The sequence below is a fragment of the Oryzias latipes genome, chromosome 16 (genome assembly GCF_002234675.1).
Source record: "Oryzias latipes chromosome 16, ASM223467v1".
Lineage (NCBI taxonomy): Eukaryota > Metazoa > Chordata > Actinopteri > Beloniformes > Adrianichthyidae > Oryzias > Oryzias latipes.
Genome location: NC_019874.2, coordinates 4,304,918 through 4,325,584, shown reverse-complemented (window position 1 = coordinate 4,325,584; position 20,667 = coordinate 4,304,918). Strand labels below are relative to the sequence as shown.

The following is a 20,667-nucleotide window of genomic DNA, read 5'->3' as shown; positions in this document are numbered from 1 at the left end:
GGGCTCGTACCATTTCTTTAGCCGTGGGGGTGAAATCAAAAACTCTAAAGTTTACTTTAGGCCTTTACTTCTGTATGATTTTTAGTCGTACTAATAAATACAAATCATTATTTACTACAATATTTTTCCTGTTGGTCAAAAAGTTAAACTTAATGCTACATAATTTAAACCATTGAATGTTGGAAAGTTGGGTTAGGACCAAATCACAGATTGTATGGAATAACAAAAGTGCCACAATAAAATCCTTTGCTAAATCGAAACTGCTAATGTTGTTTTCTCTGAGTATCACAAATTGTTTTTTTTTTCAACTGTGTTGCTTTTACCACTTCTTTAGTTTAACTGCATGTGTGGAAAATGCACAACTTCTGCTCCAAAAAAAGAGCAATCCCTAATGTTAAAGTCCCTGAAGCACAACTGTAGGCAGTTTCTGTCAGCCATTGGAAAAATAAAACCAAGAACCAAAGAGCTCATTTTTTAATGAAGAAAATGTGAAAATACAATGCTCTCTGAATTTTCACAGGAGCCACGTTCTAAAAATAAGGTAAGTATCATCTGTGAAGTAGGATTACAGATGTTTTGAGGCTGCAAAACCCCTCACTGCACACTTTATACACTTTTCGTAGACCCACTTTCAAACCTTTCAAGTTCAAACCTTTGCAGAAAAGCAAGTCCAGAAAACAAAGAACATATCCTGTGTAGGACACAAAGCACAGATGAGATTGATTGGCAAAGTCGGATTGGCTAGCGGCTAGCCAATAAGGACCCAAGACACATTGTGCTGTTAAAAAAAAAAAAACAAGAAATCTGTGAAACAGTGACGCCATGAAAGATGAACTGTGATATAGAGAGGAAGTATTCTATAACTAAAAGGTTAAAAAATAAAAGTGTTTAAAGCCTAAAAATAGTACATATGTATATTACTACCATTCTAATAAGAATATCATATATTCAAAAAATCTACACAACGTATCAGTGATTTATAATTTATATTAAAAGGTAAAAAGAACTTAAATCACCTGTTCCATTCACTTTCAGGACTGCAGGTGTATAAAACCACACAGGCTGTTTCTACAAACATTTCTGAAATCAGGGTCTCTCAGGAGCTCAGGGAAGCCCAAGCTGTGGTTGGATGTCACCAAGACTGTTCTAGATATGTAGAGCATAGAAGCACATAGCAGCATCTGCGTGTTTGGTTTCTACTCTAGGAACTGATAACAGCCCGGATCCAGATGAGCGGAAAGGTTTGGCTGCTACATTCTGGGTCAGGAGGTCAATTGTGTATTTTGGTGCCAAACCATTCAAAGCTTTATAAATCAGAAACAGAACTTTAGACTTTATCCTCTAGCACAGAGGTTCTTAATTTTTCCAGTACAAAGGGATTCAAGGCCCATTCAAATATTAACATGTTGATTTAAATTGATCGTGTTGGATTTTTATTTAATAATTAAATCAAGTATTTTTATGGTTTATCAAAGTAAAACCTTACGGGGGGGAAATTTTATACAATGTGATCATCTCAAAGACATTTATTTTCACACGGAACAGGTAAACCAGGGTCCTTAACACAAATTAGATCCAAAAATATTTATAAGGCATTTTGATTTAAAAAAATGTGGTAGTAAAACAATCATTCTTAAGATAAAGGTTTCAAATTGAATAAACTGTAAATTAAGTGTCATGGTGCCTCTGTCAGCTCTCTTCCCCCTCCCCTCTCTGCTTGGTTCCTGAGCTGTGTCTACTCACCTCATCACCAACCAGACCTTCATAAGGAGATCCAGAACCAGCATTCATCGCCAGTTCGTTGCCCCTGATGGTGCATAACCTGGCCTCATGGCTAGTTCAGTCCAAGTGTTCATGGTCACGGCTAACCTTGTTATTGCGTCGCCTTCAGGACATTCTGACTATGAGTGGACACCTGAGTCACCAGATCACCTGAGCCACAGAGCCTCTCGGAACCTCAAGAGCCTCCAGCCTCGTCACGAGCCATATCTACCTAAAGCTACTTCACCTGCTTCGCTTCGGCCTCCAGCCACATCAAGATCTCAAACAATAACATTAAAACTTTACTTGCCTACTTACTCGCCTTGTGTTTTCCTTCGGGTACCAGCGCCTGGGTCTTCCTCGCCTAGCTTGCCGTGACATTACATTCCATTTCAGTTTGTTTCTTAAATGTTTTATTTCCTGTCAACAAGCCTGGTCTGCTACTTTTTGGGTCCTCCACCACCAGCTCTTGACTTTGTCGACTGTAGCAAATACACAACATAATTAGGGTAAAAAATTATGTTACTGTGAATTTTCCTGACACAACGTCTTTAACTTTTTTGCCACACCTCTACTGTCGTCAGTGTATAAATAGCCGGGATTCCCATCAGAAAACTGAAGAAGCAAGGACAAAAAGCAACACATCTTCTAGATTAGTCTTTTAACGTCCAGTTGCCTTGGAGAACAGAATCATGTGAACGAGTAAAGCTGGATGACTGAGAAGCTACACAGATATCCCAATTCATTTTTTTCAAGGGAACAGTCCCGTCTCTGAAGGGATTCCTGAGGGGAAACCACTATTTCTAAGCCATCAAACCACATCTAAAACATCTCTGTAAAAATCTCAGACAGTGCTGACGACATAAGAAAAACCAAAAATGAAAAAACTTTTTTAGAAAAATTAGATCATAGATCTTAATTTCTACAATTCTTACACCTAAATAAGTAAAAGTGCATAAACTTGTAGAGCCTGTTAGCAAACATTGTCTGAACCATCTTCATTAAAAACAAAGTTAAACAAAAACAAGGGTCCACACTTGTAAGAACACTTGAAAGAATTTTCTTTATCTATTAAGTTTCCTTTCAAGTTTGTAGTGAAGACTGTTTTTACTTTTCTTCTGGACGGAGATCATTTCAGCAGTGACCTTACTGTTCTGCTGTGCTGTGCTGGATTATGCAATAAAATACCACCAGAAGAGAAGCTGTGGATGCGTTCACGCTTGAAAGGGCAGGCTAAACAATATGTCATATTCCAGAGCCCTTCATGTGGATTCAAGTGTAACCCAACCTTTACCCTCATCTCACTCCCTCATCCTGATGACTTGGGTCAGCAGAGGGACAACAGTGTAATTCATTTGATCACTTCTCCATCATGACCACATTTAGAAACGTTTTTCTGGTCTCATTTGAGATTATTAGCGTGATACCAGCATAATTAAATATGCAAATGTTTAACAGTCAACCCTTACTCAAGCTTATTAGACATTCAGAAAATAAGCAATTTGTGTGAAAATTGTGTTTAATTTTTAATAGAAAAACAGAATGAGAATGATCCTGCAGAAAGGGTTTGTTAGAACGACCTGCTGGAAGTTGAAGGTGTGATGTTGAATTTTGGAGGTAGCTTTGTTCTCATGGTAGGGTGTGAGCTACAGAAGAAGGAGAAATTCTGGTGAGCAATGGATGAGGTGATCCAGAGTATCCATACAGTCTAATGCACAGAACAGAAAGGTAAAAGGACAGCTGGTTGTGGACCCTGCTAATAGAATGGAGATGCTAGGGTCGGGTGAAGGCAGTTTTTCCAGAAACAAGTTGAACATCGGGTGACATACAGAGTGGAGGGTTGAGCACACAAGTCCATTTTGTTTTGTGAGGAATAAACTAAAGGATCTCTGAGAGAGAGAGAGAGAGAGAGAGAGAGAGACAGACAGACAGACAGACAGAATGGCTGAAGAATGAAGGAACGTGTTCAATTCAATTCAATTTTATTTATATAGCCCAATTTCACAACAACAGTCGTCTCAATGGGCTTTGTACCGGTAATTGTAAGGTAAACATACAATCAAAAAAGGAACATAAATGGTTCTGGTTTCATTCTTAAGAAGTCTGGAGGTGTAGAGTCATGGCATATAGAGTGTCAGACGAGTGAGGGTGAGGCCACAGAACTACAAAAAATGAGGGATCTGCGAGGGATATTACCATTTGCTCAGAGACAGCAGAAGGCTTTCTTATTGAGATGTTTTAAAGCATAATTTAAAACCAAGACAACAAAAAACAAAACAAAGATGACATAAAACAAAACGTTTAAGGCCAACGCAGCAGGAATATAGATGAGAAAGGTGAACGGATGATGGTTTTCCATGTGGCGCTTATAGTCCAAGTCCCCTTTGCCTTTTGACCCAGCAAAAAGTCCCTTAGATGGGCAGACTGACAGGTGAGGTCAGACAGGAATCTCTTCGGACCATGATGCTTGCAGATGACACCGTGATCTGCAGTGAGCAGGTGGAAGAACATCTAGAGAGTTGGAGGTTTGCTCTGGACAAAAGAAGAATGAAGATCAGATGCAGGAATGGTGAGGTTACAGAGGAAAGAGGTGAACAAGGAGGAGCACTTTAAAGACTTAGGGTCAACTATCTACAACAGCCGAGAGTGTGTGAAAGAGTGTGTGTGCAAGCAGGTTGGAATGGGTGGAGGAAGGATTTGTGTGTGATGTAACAAAAGAGTGTCATCAAGAATGAAAGGAAAGGTGCAGAAGACTGCGGTGAGAGCAGTCATGTTGGTAGAGACACTAAAACAGAGACAGGAGGCAGCTGAAATGAAGAAGCTGAAGTTATCTTTGAGAGTGCCTACCATGACAAAGGTGGATAAAGGTGGAAAGATTTCATGTAATCCATGGACACCAGTGAAGATCACAAATCATTGAAGAAAAAAGGTTCAGAGCACTGTCTAGTCTAGTGGGTCTAGATGACCCAACTCCCAATGTTAAAGTGCCTAGGATAGCACAAGGGTTAAATGACCAGCCAAGAACGTTAATGACAACAGTTTTAACCCCTTTTGCTGTGAATAAAAAGAAACTTAAAAAATATTATATACTCTACTGTACACTTAAAATAATAATAACATACATCTATATTATATATCTATATCTATATAGATATATAAAGAATGCTGCTCTCTGCTCACTCCCACCCCAGTGACAGAAACAAACGGACCCACTCTCAAATCACGTAACGTCCTATGACGATTAACCAATAGAATTCCAGTATACAGGGCACTCTGACCAATCAGAAGTCTCGATGGAAACTAGTGTGTTTACCTAACCTGCAGTGTTATATTCAGGCCAAAATCGGCACAAGCAACGCAGTGGCTGAAGTTTCTGTATTGTAGTCATGTCACAGCGTATGTCCACCGCTAATGCATCCTCCTCTTTAAGCTCATTTCTCTACATCTAGCGAGAGGTAAGCGGACAAGAACAACAAGACATTTATTCCTCTGACGAGAGGAGATGCTAGCTCCGAGCTCTCACTGTCTGGGAAGCTATGATGATCCGGTTCTCTTATGTATATATATGCATAAACGAATGTAACTAGCAGAGCCACAAACACGGCCGTTAAAAAATGTTTTTAAACAACACGTTAGGATTTTCCCTCCGTTTTGCATACATACATTGTCTAAAATGACATGACGCAGCTTTGGCTGGAGGAGGATCTAGTCTGTTAGCTAACGTTAGCTTGACTGGAACTTCTAGGAACACGATCAAAGAAATTGATTTTATTGAGTATTTAAAAGTTCAAAATATTTAAGCTTATGCTGTAGGCTATAATACCAATCATATGTGACATCGCCAGAACATTACATAACACTCAGCCTTAGTGCGTCGTTGGCTCTTTCCCCCTAAGGGCTACCAGATGTCAACCAACCAATGTGGAAACAGGAGGATGTTTGTGTCGAAAGGTAGAGCAGTCAATCTTTGGAAAACTAAAACACCCAACATTTTTAGTGGAATAAAATACATGTCAGCATAAAAAGTTTATTTACTCTTCTGTTTAGGTGGACAGCATAAAGGGCAGTGAGCTTAATCTACGAGTGTGAAGTTTGACAAAAACCTACATTGTAGAATAAAATAAAACTTTATTAATCCCACAATAAATTAACTTGTTACCATAGTTATATTAAATCAGCAGATGGAAAAAACAAAACAACTCTCAAAATACACATAGAAATGAATAGCAAACGTTTTTGTCCAGTGTCTGTGAGGCACTGTAGACTGAAGGGGCTCCTAAGTGCACCCATGGTTTTATGCAAAGCTTGATGATAAAGAGATTATGGATCCGGTTTCCATAACATCCTCCACTCGCCCACTACAGTCAGAGACTAGGGTACATCCCAGGATGGAGCCAGATCTCTGCACCAGTTTGTCCATCCTCTTCCCGTTCTTGTCATCTGCCCTCCTCCAAGAGGCTCACTCTGTAGAAGAGTGCGGATGCAACAATACAATCATAAAAAACTCATTAAGGGTCCTGCAAACTCTGAGGGACCACAGTCTCCTTAGCCTCTCCTGCAATTCCTGGTTGCTCCTTCTGCTGTATATTAATTGTTGCCAAGCAACAACAGCTGGTGGTGTAAACGAAGCACCCACAGTCCACGTCAGATCCAGATGTTTTGGGGAATAGTCCAAAGAGGAGTAGCAGGCATGCCACCGTATCAAAAAAAAGATTAATAAGAAGATAAAACAATACAAAAAACCCTACAAAAACAAGTAAGCAAACACGGAGGTATTGTAACTGACGGCCTACCACGATATCAGAAAAAACAAAACAAAGAAAAACCCGTTTTAACCCCACTATTTCATTTACCAGCCATTTTCCCACATTTTGAATAAAGTCTGGGGTTTATTGCATCTACATCACTTCAAAATAAAGTCTTGAAACTGCAAGACATCAATAACTTTATACGACAAGGAACACGGGATGAAAGTTTGGCTGAAATTCTCAATTATTTAATCAAGACTTGTTTTGTGTCCTTTGTAAACTTTAGCAGGTGCTCATGTGCTCCTCTTAAAATATGTTGGATTGTAATATATCTCTGTAGACTCATGAAACGACTTGATATGATTTGACTTTAAGGTGTACAATTGTTGATTTTATTGCGTTTAATATCAATAACATTTGTGAAAACGTTTTTCCTCCTCAGGTGAACTCTACAATTATGGCGTTTTAAAACAGAAAGGGATCCTTTGGGGGGAAGGAGGCCTTTCCCCTCAGGTTTGGTGGACTGTTGGATCAGAAGGACTACTGGTTGTTGAAGTTGTTGCATTTTGTAAATGATTAGGTGAAAATACTATTTTTGCAAGTTCTGAGATAGAAATTTTTGTATAAAACACATGAAATTTTGTATTTATTGAATTTAGGATGTCATTATATGCTGCAAGCAGCATTGTTTATTTTCAAACCTCGGTCAATATGGTGGACTGAGTCAAGTCCAGCTAAGGCCCTGGGGTTGCTAGGGTGCAGTGGAACCTCAACACAGGCACGATTCTAGCACTCCAGATCATCTCGACTTCTTCTGTTCCTAAACCTCACACCACACGTTTTCGGTGGGGGTTGGAACTGGGGCTGGTGGATTTGTCTGAAGGACTTTGTAACAGAAGGAAAGCGGTTTCACAATAAAAATTAGTTGGAGGCCAGGATGAGTCTGGCACCAGCAGACTGCACCCCCAAATGCCGGTCCCAACAGCACGCAGACCAGGTCATAGCTGCCTTAACTGGGGGGTCCGAGAGGCAACTCAAGGCGTTTCTGACTTCATATTGTCACAATGCAACCACCCTGCGCGACGCGTTTGGCCGCACGGCCCTTCACCTCGCGGCCTCGCTGGGAAAGAAAGCGGTGCTGGAGTGGCTGCTGGAGAGCAAGGGGGCAGACCTTATGGTAAAGGATAAGGAATCTGGCTGGACTGCTCTGCATCGCAGCGCTTTCTATGGACAGATTCACTGCCTCACATCACTCATCAAGGTATAGTTCATCTAAAAAGCTGTGCTATTCAGTTTTGTTTAGAGATGCTCTTTTTTCTTCTCTAACAATAAATATAATGACCAAAACATTGTTGCTTTATTGTCACAAGTGGAAAAAATGATGAAATATTGTTTTGCTTTGGTTTTAGCATGGTGGACTTCTTTCCACCCAGGATAAGGAAGGTTTCTCTGTCCTGGACCTGACGATGAAGGACCGACCAGCACATGTTGTTTTCAAAAACACTGGTAAGGAAAGTAAAAACCTTTTAGTTTTTGCTTTTGTTCCGTTTTTTCACTTCGTCAAATCTGCAAGTTGATCTCCCTGTAGAGGTTAAATCTTGATTCAGTGTCGGCATCGTCTTGGTTACATTGGTAATAGTGTTTTGTTCACTTCAGACCCAACAGAAGTGTACACGTGGGGAAACAACACCAATTTTAGTCTCGGTCACGGCAATCAGGAGAGCCGGCAGCACCCTGAGCTTGTGGATGTGTTTGCCAGGTCTGGAGTTTACATCAAGCAGGTAAGCTAACAACCCACTGTTGCTGTGTCATCTCTCAGGAGAGTGGGACTCATTATTTCCTACAGTGAAAAACCCACACATACATTGGTACCTCTCTTATCACACCTCATGCTACAAGACAGTACCAATATGTGTGACATCAAACTTGAAAAAGGAAGGAAAAGGTTGTGCATGTATACTGTAGATAAGTCACTTGGGTAGAAAAACACTCCCTTCCCATGAGCGCAGCATTACATAACCATCCCTCAAGGGTGCATCAGCATGTTTGAAAAGGCTTTTTCCCAAATGGTTGACTCCTATTGGCTTCTACCTTTAAATACACAGCTGTGAAAATAGTGGGTACAGTGTGCATTTTGAAATTGTAAACTATTTGTACAATATGCATACTCATACATACATCTGTGTGTGTTTGTTTGTGGTGGTGGTGTGGTTAGCGCTGTGGCCTCACAGTAAGAAGGTCCTGGTTCTCTTACCAGCTTGGATGCAAATGTTTTTGATGGGCTGAATGGAGATTCTCCATTCCCCTCAGGAGTGGCTGTGAGTGTGTGGTTGTCACTACGTTTGTCTATCTGTAGGCCTGCGGTGGATTGTTGATCTGTTAGTGTGTCGACACCTTTGTGCTGCTGAGATAGTTTTAAAAGGAAGTTTATATAATGGATGCGTATAATCTTAATTTGTGTTTTATATGACCTTATTTTAAGATGTTTAAATGTACAGCATTACACTGATGTATTTTCTCTAAAAAGCTCCTTTCGCTGAATCCAGGGGTTGATGTGCAACAAAGTTTCATAGAGCATATCTGATATCATGACCAAACAATGACCCAATGTCCCTGAGTGTTCTCTTTGTCTTCCCAACTCAGTGCAACAGGTGCTTGAGGTTAAATATTAATTCTATAATGGCGTGTTTTTAATTAAATGACTTGCATTGGCGTGTATGCATGTGTATGAACGTCCACATCAATAGACACTTTGGGAAACATCCTCACTCTTTATTCAGGGCTTGATGGGAGCGATGTATTAGTAATGATGTTTGCTTTTCCACTTGTGCGCTGGCCTTCTATTGATGTAGTGTTTTACTGTCAAGTCTTGGCTGAAGGAAATGGAAAGACACAGAGCATGCCCTGTGGGGTCAGGGTTAAAGTCCCAATTGTCTTTTGATCCATTTTCAAAGCGTTCCCAGAGGTCTTTTGGTTATCATTATGCCATTTTTAGGCAAACTCAAAAACCTGTGTTGTTTTCTAGGACATAATTTCTGCTGAGCGGCAGGACTTCATCAGAAATTGGCCTCTGAGTTGTGGGCGGGACATTTAGTGCAAAAGTAAGCCTCTGCTTATTTCCCATCATCCCTTTGTTTACACCCTCTCCCGCCTTAGAACCCCAAGCTAACATTATTGGTGCAACAAAAATGGCGAGCAATTTTGGAGCTATCCAGCTGAACAGTTTTTAGCCAGTTGCCAGCTCAGACGAGGAAAACAAAAACTGTAAAGGGTCTATTTATTTTGCAAGTGGATGTACCTGGATTGGAGCGGAGCAGGGAGCTTTTGGCCTGTCGGTTATAGATTCTACATAACTACAAGCTTTTATGAAGGGATATTTATGCCACCACGTTGCACACAAAACTTTCTAAGTTGCAAATGAAAATATTAAATATTTGCTTTCAAATTTCTCTTTTGCTTTCAGCTTTATTTTTTTGCTTTCAAAATTTTTATTTTTGGTTTCAAAATCTTTTTTTTTCCAGATTTTTTTTTTGCTTCCCAAAAATAATTTTGCGATGTCAAAACAAATGTTTTTGCGTGTGTCTATCTTGCTTTTTTCCTATCTTTGATTTTGCTCCCATAAGTTTCCGTTTAGCGTGACAAAGCTGCCATCATACAGCTGCTGATTGGTCCAGATTCTAACCAATCAAATTGCCGTATTTATCTAACATGGTGTCCGCTACTGAGGCTCAGAAGCCGTTCCAGCTATTTTTACCCTCAATTTTGTCTCTTTGGATGAAAAAGATTTCAATTTTAATCATTTTAATAATAACTCATCCTTTCTTTCTTTTTTAGCATTGATTAATTTTTATTTATTCAGATTTTTAAATTTATGGCTGAGGATCTCCTGAAACTGTTAAGTGTATCTGCTGACACTATGCTAAATCAACAGGCTTGTGTGTGATCTGTAAATCTCCCGGAGCAAAATATTGATAAAAAGTTTGATATAGTTTCTTTAAGATCTTTTTGTTAAATAAAAACAATAAACGATTTAAAGCACATATTATTTTATGCTGCACAAATGTTTTGGAATAGATTAACAGCAGTAATAAGCAAAGGAATGATGGCTCACCGAAGTAGACTCAATGTATTTAACAGAAGAAGCATTTTTTACTTTTACGTTAATTTTCATAGTGTGCTTTTGTCCAAAGCAAAAGAAAGTTTACTCATGATAAATTCTATTTTCTCTTCATATATCAACATTTATTGATGAAAATAAAACTACAGTTCAGATATAAATCTTAATGGTAATAAAATCTTAATTCCTGCTGGTCGGAGTCGGATGAGTCCAGAATCCCGTTCAAACAGAATCGACACAAAGTCCAAAGTCCATGTCTGCCTCCAAGTACCGTCAATATGAGAAAGAGACACCTGATTGGGTGGAATCTGGACCAATCAGCACCTGTTTGATGGCAGCTTTTTCACGCTAAACTGAATCTTATGTGAACAAAATCAAAAATAAAAGCGAGATGAGGCACTGAACGCATACGAAAACAATTGTCTTGCAAACGCAAAAATATCTTTTGACAGCAAAAAAAAATTTTGAAAGAAAAAGAAAAGTTTGAAAGAAACGTTTTTGAAAGCAAAAATAAAGAATTTGAAAGCAAAAAAAATTTGAAAGCAAAAAAAAAAATTGAAAGCATTTTCATTTGCAACTTAAAGTTTTGTGTGCAACGTGGTGGCAGAAATATCCCTCCATGAGCTTTTTTTAAACAGCAGTTTTTTCGTCTGCTCCTGATCCCCTGCAATTTAAGGAAATAATATAAATGCAATTTAAATCTCTATATGGCCTCTATCTTGAGAAAAATGCTACAAGAAACGTCTGAAACATGATGTCATTGGAGTGAGTTTTTAACCAGTTCAAACTGGTTACAGTGCCTTGCGAAATAATTCTTCCCCCATTCCTCCTTGCAAAACAGCTGGAGCTCAGTGAGGTTGGATGGAGAGCGTTTGTGAACAGTTTTCAGTTCTTTCCACAGATTCTGAATTGGATTCAGGTCTGGACTTTGACTTGGTCATTCTAACACCTGGATAAGTTTATTTGTGAACTAGTGATGCACAATAATGACTTTTTACAACCGATACCCGGTATTTTCCTGCCTCTTGTAGCAGATACTCAACCGATAGTTTTTAAAATACTTGAGAAAAAATATTAGTAAGTAAAAAGTAACAGCTATGGGCTCTTCTATATTCAACAAATTTGCAGAGCTAGTTTTACCTGCAAATTTGTTGAACAACAGATACAAACACTTTATTTGCCTTTTCAGTCTGTCATACATCTGTGAACAGAGAAAGTGCATTTCAGTGGTCAGAACAAATACTAAGACTTTAACTTAAATACCAATGTAACAAGAACATTTTTCAATACAAATAATCCCTGATATAAAAATGTGCTAAAGAAATAGTTTAATCTTAAAGTGCAAAAATTATTGCTTTATTGCAGTGCAAAATAATAACTATGAGGTTTTTAACTGAAGTGCAAAATAAATGGTTGCTCATAGAAATAAAATTTTCAAAAACATTCAAGCATTTTACAAACCGGAATGACAAAAAGAAAAAAAAACACCACAATTACATTTCATTTTCTGTTCTAACTGTGGTTTGGATCAATGGGACATTTTTCCTGACACCATGTAGCATCTCTGCTTTCTAACAGGTCAGCTGTTGATGTTTTCATCCAGAACATTTGCAGCAGAAGAAAAAAACTATCAATGCTAGTGCAGGACGCTGACCGCTATTTCCATGCAAGCCCCGCAGTATTTTATTTTATTTTTCCAGAATGAGCGCTAGCAAAGACAGCAGCTTCATGTTCTTTCCACGCATGGCGGTGGTGAATTTTTAAATAGCTTGTGAGAGTTGTGGTGTTAAAGCTTGACCTTTTTTCCCTCTTTGTGACACTTCTGTCGAACACATTTTGCAAAAAGCGAGTGAGTCACTTATGGAGTCCTAAACTGTTCATAATTAAATAAATGATCTCATGCAAATTCAAAATCAACCAATAAATCTCTCATAAATATATAAAAATATCATGAAATTGTGAAAAACTTGCTCACAGACTTTAAATTAGCCATTATATTATTCAATTAATTTCATTTTGCTTTAAAAACATGTTCATTATTTTTAAACAGTATTTTAAAATATTCATTTTTTATCATTTATCATGTTGAATTTTACTATAATTCTGTCTTTTTTCTGAAACTCTGATTACAAATTGCACGGTGGCGCAGTGGTTAGCGCTCTTGCCTCACAGCAAGAAGGCCCCCGGTTCAAGTCCCGGCTCGGGGACGTGAAAAACAGTACATCAATGGGGGACCTTTCTGTGTGGAGTTTGCATGTTCTCCCCGTGCATGCGTGGGTTCTCTCCGGGGTCTCCGGCTTCCTCCCACCATCCAAAAACATGCTTCATAGGTTAATTGGCAACTCTAAATTGTCCATAGGTGTGAGTGCGGGAGTGAATGGGTGTGTGAGTGAGGACATTCTACCCTGCAACAAACTGGCGACTTGTTCAGGATGTCCCCCCTGCCTTCGCCCACAAGTGGCCGGGATAGGCTCCGGCAGCCCCGTGACCCCAAAAGGGATAAAACGGTTAAGAAAATGAATGAATATTTTCCAAAGTATCTGTTTTTATTTCATGTTGCTGTTTTTCAGAATGACTTATTAATTTCATGAGGACCTTTTTTCCAGCAGAATGAGTCTGTCTGTCAATCAAACCAGACAAGGCGGAGACACTTTTGTGATTGGCTACTCCTTTACTCAGACATAAGCAGCAGCACCTTAACTACATCGATCGAAGATGCTTCACCAAACGTGACGGAGCAATGCACACTCCTCAACACTAGGGGGAGTATTATGGAGAGAAATTAGACTCAGTCGGATTTGTGCGTGCGTAATTCTTGATTTGTGCGTAAATTAGGATTTGTGTATGCATTTTCTTGCTTTGTGCGTGCGTAAATTAGGATTTGTGCATAAATTTGGATTTTGCGTGATTTGTTACTCACATAATACGTTTTGTGTATAAGTTAAAAATATATAAAACGAAAAAAATACAAAATGCAATTTACGTATGCACAAATTAAGATTACAACAGCTTGAAACTACTTACACACACACATCCATAAAAAACACGCACGAATCCCTTGTTCCACACACAAAGCCAAAGTTACGCACGGATCTACCGTGAGACTGCCTTCCCTTCTAAATGTATTTCCTGCAGTGGGTGTAGCAGGGCTTAAAAAACTTTAAAGGAAAATAAAAATTATTATCTGAGAATAGGACGTTCACTTTTAAACGCTAATATATATATTAAATGTATATTATTCTCCGAGACACCGAATTGATACAAAATGCGTAACAGGAATGACCAGTAGGGGGCACTGTTTTTTTTCTTCCGGAAAAATCAAAGGCAGTCAGACTGAGAGAGTCACGGGAAGAATGGCGGCCCATCTTGGTGGTCAGCGCCCCGAAGTAAGTAGCCTCTATGTTCAACACTAACATCTACTGTCTTCATGTATTGATTGAGTCATTGTCTGGATACGTTTAGAAGGGAAGGCTGATAGGAAAATTGTGAGACGTGAAAACAGTCTCACGGTAGATCCGTGCGTAACTTTGGCTTCGTGTGGGTGTAACAAGGGATTCATGCGTGTTTTTTAAAGATGCGTGTGTGTAAGTAGTTTCAAGCTGTTGTAATCTCAAATTGTGCATACGTTAATTGCATTTTGTATTTTTTTAACTTATACACAAAACGTATTATGTGAGTAACAAATCACGCACAAATCCAAATTTATGCACAAATACTAATTTACGCACGCACAAAGCAAGAAAATGCATACACAAATCCTAATATACGCACAAATCAAGAATTACGCACGCACAAATCCGACTGAGTCTAATTTCTCTCCATAGAGTATGCACCACAACACATCCACAGTGTTGCCAGAAATTGGGTAGTTTTGGTTCTTAATTTGCGGACAAAAATGGCTTTGGGCGAGTGTGCATAATTCAGGGGATTTTGTGGTTGGTCCGGCGGTTCTCATTTTCATGTGAAAATACAGTAGTGGTCTAAGCTAGGTTGGGTAGCTGTTGGAGTTCCACTAGGCTTCTATAAACTAAAGTTCCATGAACGCACCACGTCGGATGTGGGAGGAGCTACCAGCTAATGTTTTTAGCCTGATAGCCACATGGAGCGGTTTCTGTGTTTATCTCACTTACAATGCATGGATGCACAATGCACATGGAGAATGTTAAGAGATCATGTTTATTTATTTTGAATAGTTCTACATGATAACAAAGTTTCCATGTTTGAGTTCATGAGATCATCCCAGAGAGAGGCTCTCTTCAGCTCTTGCACTGAAACTACGTCTTGATGATGGCCGTCGCAGCAGTTTTTTCCATTTCTATCAGAACGCGCAGCGCAAAAGTGTGTGTGTGTGTGTATGAGCGCAAGTTAAGGGTGTGTTGCTCAGTTCACCAGAAAAGTAATAATAAAAAATGGTTTCCTCTGAAAGAACAGAGACTTGTTCTTTTATTAACCCGGTCTGGAGGCTCAGAGGGTCCAAACGGGGAAGTGAACCCCAAATCAAACCCCGGATCTCCGATGCGTTTATGACCAGGGTCAGAAACGTCATCGCAGGAAACGTTCAACATTTTCCCAAAAGGGAAAAATAAAATCAGAGGACCTGATTTATAATCATTGTCTCAATGAAAATAGGTGGAGGTGTGCCACAGAACCTGGTACTAGAGCTGGCCCTGTGATTTAGATAGTCTCCTTTGCAATAGTTGTTTGCTTTCCCCTATGTAGGGTTTGTTACAGTCCTCACTGCTGTGGGTAGAATAGGCCACATTATTCTGCTGGGCTGCACAGTGGCGTGGTGGTTAGTGCTCTTGGCTAACAGCAAGAGGGTGTATGTGTGAGTTTTCTCCAGGCACTCCGGTTTCCTCCAAAAACATGCCTTATAGGTTAGTTGGTATCTCTAAATTGCCCCTGTGTGTGTGATTGTGTGGCCATGGGACAGACTAGCGACCTCTTCAGCTGAATCCCGCCATCGCCCAACAGTAGCCGGGATAAACTCTGGCAGCCCTGTGCTCCCGTAAGAGACAGCAGGGTAAGAAAATAGATTGATAACTCTGTTGTAGCTCTGGATTTTGTCCTTACGAGTGAACCAGTTAAACTATCGAAAAGTTTGAAATGTACCAGGATGCTGTGCTGTGAACAGTCCAGAGATATAGAATGCAATTCTCTTTTGGCGTTTGGTCATCTTGTTACAGTTTCTTGTGATCTTGGGATTTGAAGAAGGTTTCATTTGTATCTCTGGAATAATCAGGATGACATTTAAAACCCCTTATAAGGTTGTTCCCAGAATCCACAATTGAGTTTAAAGTCTTCAGTGAGTGGTGTCTGGTCCATGTGTTAATATAGCTGATGTGTCATGCTCTTTGAAGCTCTCAGTTACAGTTTGAGTCCTATGAATCCTGGCGTTGTTGTCTCTGAATATGACTGTTCCATCAGGGGTAAAAATAATCCATTGATGTGATAACTTTATTATTCAGCATGTTCCCGTAGTCAGCTGAGAAGTTTCTTTCTGGGACATCAATGTCGAGCCTAAGCTGACCACACAGTAACGTCAGGTCATAGTCCTGCCCCTACATGCTGCTTTTATGTTTGTACAGTGCTCTACCTCTGTGGTCATCACTTCACTTGTTCCTCTACATGTGCTCTTCATCCTGGAACTGAGGAAATCTGGACACGGATGACCTGTTTTACCTGCAGCAGAATTCATTTTGCTGAGGTGCCAAGAAAAATCTATTCCATTTGTCGTTTTTTTTCCCACTTTGATAGCCTTGCTGATAAGTGGTTTGCTTAGAGCAACACTGTTCAGGCCTAATACAAAAGGCTCCTCTCATTCACTGATTCTTTAAGAGACATCATCAAACTGCACCATCATACCCCTCCCAGACATTGGATGAAGACATTGAATGGGATCTTTTTAGCAGATGTTTGTGCTGTATGTGTTGTTGGTAAAAAAAAAGTAATTAAAGCATTGTCTCTTGACTCTTTGTGTTGACCCCCCCTCCTCCCCGTAGGTGGTGCTGTGTAAGTTCCACTCTGTGTTCCTGTCCCAGAAAGGCCAGGTATTCACCTGTGGGCATGGACAGGGAGGAAGACTTGGCCATGGAGATGAACAGACCTATCTGGTAAGATTTCTTCTTTGTCAAGACTCCAATGTGTTGAAATGTTCAGTGTGTGCAAATTTTTGCTTTATATTCTTAATTTCTTTTTGGTTTGAAACTTTTCATGACTGCGACATTATAGATGGAGTGTAGAAGACCTTCAGTTTTGAAGTGGTATTCTTTAGACACCCCTAACCTTTCTACCACAGTACAACTTATAATAAAGTTAGCTTTGAAGGATTCTGGGTAATATGGGGATGAACAGTTTCTGTCTATGTGCCATTATTTTAGCGACCCTCTGTTAAGTGATCATTTATTGTGTGCTTGCGTGCAACTTAGAAAGGGGACTGAAAAAGAAGGAAAAAGATTTTGTGCTTTTGGTTTAAAACTGAACTGTTTTTCTGGGAACCTTTAGGTATCAGACTAAAGGCCTACAGGGAAATGTGCTCATGATTTATTCTGAGTCCGATCCTGATGTGACCTTTGTGATGATTGGTCATTGATCAAAAAAAGTTATTAAAACCCATTTGAACGTCTACCATTTAGAGCCTCAATGCTACTGTGTTTGACTTTATTTAAACCTTCAGAGCCTCATAAACTCCATTTGATGATGCAAATCTAATAGAGCTGCTTGTTCGCTACATTAACAATGAGGTTTCATGAGGGTTTGTATGATTAATAGCGGTGGTCAATAGTTTACTGCTAAGCTCTCAGGTATGGAAAAATGAGAAACCCATAAAGATAACTATCCAGAGGCTGTTGTTCTATTGTGCTTTTACTTTTGCTTCCAGGTTCCCCGAATGGTGGAGGGGCTCATGTCCCACCACTGCTCCCAGGTGGCGGCGGCTAAGGACCACACTGTGGTGTTGACAGAGGAGGGCTACGTTTACACCTTTGGTCTCAATACCTTCCACCAGCTGGGCTTGACTCCTCCTCCAGCCTCGGCGCATGTTCCTAAACAGGTGGAAATATAACCAACCTATTGTGGAGCGAACATAACCCTTTCATTGAGGATTCAGATGTTATCCCTTTCCATCGCACTTTGTCTGATCTCTATAGGTGTTTGCTAAAATGCTAAAGGGTAGGATGGTGACTGGAGTTGCAGCAGGAAGGTTCCACACAGTTCTTTGGACTAGAGAGGCTGTGTATACCATGGGCCTTAATGGAGGACAGCTGGGTGAGTCTCTGCACAGAATTCTAGGCCAGCTTTCAGATGAATAACGTGATTAAGCAGTCTATTGCTGATAGGTTAATAAAAAAAGGGCACATTAAAGTGTTAATATTCATAGAGGATTAATATTAAGCTCTTGTTTGATCATTTATCAGTGGGTGATTGATGTGGACTTACACTTTTAAACAGTGTGTCATGGTTTAAAACACACTCTATATGCACAGATCTGTTTAGTAGCTTGTCTAAAATTTATATTCAGGTGTATCTACATTTTTTAGGATACTTGCTTGATCCGAACGGGGAAAAGTGTGTGACAACCCCCAGGCAGGTGTCCGCCCTCCACCACAAGGAAGTTGGCATAGCCATGGCCGCAGCAAGTGATGGAGCAACAGTGGTCGTGACCCAGAGGGGGGATGTTTATCTGCTAGCTGACTACCAGTGCAAGAAAATGGCTTCAAAGTTAGTTAAATCAAATATGTCATCACCCTCATTGTTTTAACCTTGAAGTTTAATTGAAATATTCTCTTCAAAATGAGAGGTTTAGATCAGACTTTTTTTTTCCCCCCAGGCAGATTAACATCAAAAAGGTCCTAGTCAGTGGTGGCAGTCTGGACCACCGAGTAGCGCCACAGGTTTTGAAAGAGGGAGGAGCTGAAAAGGTGTCCATCTTGGCATTAAACGAAGCGGGCAGGGTGAGTGAACCGTCAGAGGGCAGTCATCGATTCTCATTGTACCTCTGAGGTTAGCAAACGTTTAAAGGAATTTTAGAAAGGATTTTTAAGTGATTTTCTATAAGGAGGATCCTGTTTTGAATGGGAGTAGAGGTAGAACATTTAACCAGGCAATTAATGAATTGACCAAAAATGTTTTTCCACAAATAAATATTAATTTGTTGGTTTTGAACAAAGTTTTTAAGGAAAGTTTTTGCAGACGGAGCAATGATGTTCCTATAAAAATAGTCACAATTTGTCAAATAAATAACCACACAGTTAATAAAGTCCAACTCTGATTATATTTTGATCTATTTTCAAAGTGTTCCCATAGGTCTTTGAATAATAATTATGCTATTTTTAGCCAAAACATAAAAAACCTGTGTCCTTTTTCTAGGGCATAGTTTCTGCAGAGCAGCACCAGTTCAGTAGAGAAATGCCTCTGAGTTGTTAGTGAGACTCCTGCCATGAGTAACCCCGCCCCCACTTCCTATCGCCCATCTGTTTACATGCTCCCCTGATAATTTACAGCCCCTCACACCCCGCACCCAACATTATTGGTGCAACAAAAATAGTGAACAAGATTGAAGCGATCCAGCCGTACAGTTCTGAGCCAGATGCCAGCTTGGATAAAAAAAATGAAAACATGTATGGATTTATTGGTCTATGTTAAGTTTCAATGCTAAGTCTATGGTACAGATGCAAACTGAGGTCCTGCGGCGCGATTTGAGCGACGGGTGCGGTGTGAAGGTCTGGTGGTAGCGCCATTTCAGTGGGGCGGTGAAATTTGGTACCCGTCTGAACCATCTGAACTGAATCGCCCAGCAGTACCCCTGGACAGTCTGTGGCAGGGCCGATGGCTGTGGGGCAATCCAGGGAGGCGAGGTGGCGGCCAGACGGAGATCCGCTGCAGGATGGGAAGCTAGGCTGCTCTGGTCTCCTGAACTTTATAATATTTTTCCTATTTTCATCGAGGCAATAATAAAAATGGTCCCCTGATTCTATTCTTGTTTTTATTTTTACTCTCTCTGGTTGATGCAGTATAGCAAGTGTTTAAACTTGGTCAGAGAGAAAACACAAATGCAGAGGACATATTTGGGACTTTAACTTTAAGTTTCCTTTTGAATAATTGCGGCCAACAACAAAATCCAGTCTTGGACGCACTGAGTGCTGCGTGCAGGGAATGCAGCAATCTGCCATCCTCACTTCTGTGCACGCTGGGCGCAGCAGATCAGGGAGCTTGTATTATGCACAGTTGCTCCTGGGTTGTTGTGACATCACAACGGCTCATTAATTCAAACCGAGCGTCTTTGTGACAGTTTGAATGACAGATATTTTAAAGGAGAAATACTCAGAAATGCAAAGATGAAATGATTTTTTTTATTACATTTGTTCTGTTGCATTAGAAAAATGCAACACGTACATGTCAAAAACTCAAAAAACATGATTTTCATCGGAGGGAGACTTTGAGGTTCAGGCACATCTTAACTTGAGCAGATATTTGTTGCACTTTACTTGAAAAACGACAAATCATAACTTCTCAAATTTAAAAGAAATTACAAAGAGACTAGAAGAAATGACCTGGAGTATTTTCTTCAGCAACTAAACATTGAAAGGGAAAATAAATATTTTAACTTTTTAGTATAAAAGACATTAATATAAAAATAAACATAAAAATAGATAAATATGTATAATTTTATCAAACATCTTCCTGTCCTACAGACTAAATCAGATGTGTTATCTAATGCTATAAAGGAGACCCCTATACTGAGCAAAAACAGTCCTGCCCGTTTGCTAGAATATAGGAGACGATGGTGACTAAGACTTGTGTAACCTGAATTCCTCTGGTCTCGCTCAGGTGTTTTGCTGGCGCTCCTCGGGCAGCTCTGTGAGACAGTGCAGGTGGGCGTATCCACGTCAGGTTTTCATGTCGGATATTGCTCTCAGCAAAACCGGCATGATGTTTGTGACTCCTGATGGAGAAGGCTTCAGTGGCATGTGGGCTGGAGAACATAAGAAGTACGGAGAAAAGAAAGGTGAGAAACATCCGACTTGCTTGCATAACTGATGC

General features: G+C 39.9%; 1 protein-coding gene across 2 annotated transcripts in view; it reads left to right on the top strand.

Annotated features, from left to right (window-relative positions):
* The first annotated feature begins 5,056 nt into the window (after positions 1 to 5,056).
* Positions 5,057 to 20,667, top strand: part of ibtk (inhibitor of Bruton tyrosine kinase) — a 31,078-nt gene continuing 15,467 nt past the window's right edge. For both annotated transcript variants that reach the window (XM_011484859.3, XM_020709868.2), the window contains exons 1-10: positions 5,057 to 5,216; positions 6,952 to 7,770; positions 7,919 to 8,015; positions 8,166 to 8,290; positions 16,629 to 16,739; positions 17,507 to 17,677; positions 17,775 to 17,892; positions 18,165 to 18,345; positions 18,455 to 18,578; positions 20,455 to 20,632. In XM_011484859.3, the coding sequence (XP_011483161.1) occupies positions 7,447 to 7,770; positions 7,919 to 8,015; positions 8,166 to 8,290; positions 16,629 to 16,739; positions 17,507 to 17,677; positions 17,775 to 17,892; positions 18,165 to 18,345; positions 18,455 to 18,578; positions 20,455 to 20,632 (1,429 nt within the window). In that variant the 5' untranslated portion in view covers positions 5,057 to 5,216; positions 6,952 to 7,446. The remainder of the gene's footprint in view (positions 5,217 to 6,951; positions 7,771 to 7,918; positions 8,016 to 8,165; positions 8,291 to 16,628; positions 16,740 to 17,506; positions 17,678 to 17,774; positions 17,893 to 18,164; positions 18,346 to 18,454; positions 18,579 to 20,454; positions 20,633 to 20,667) is intronic.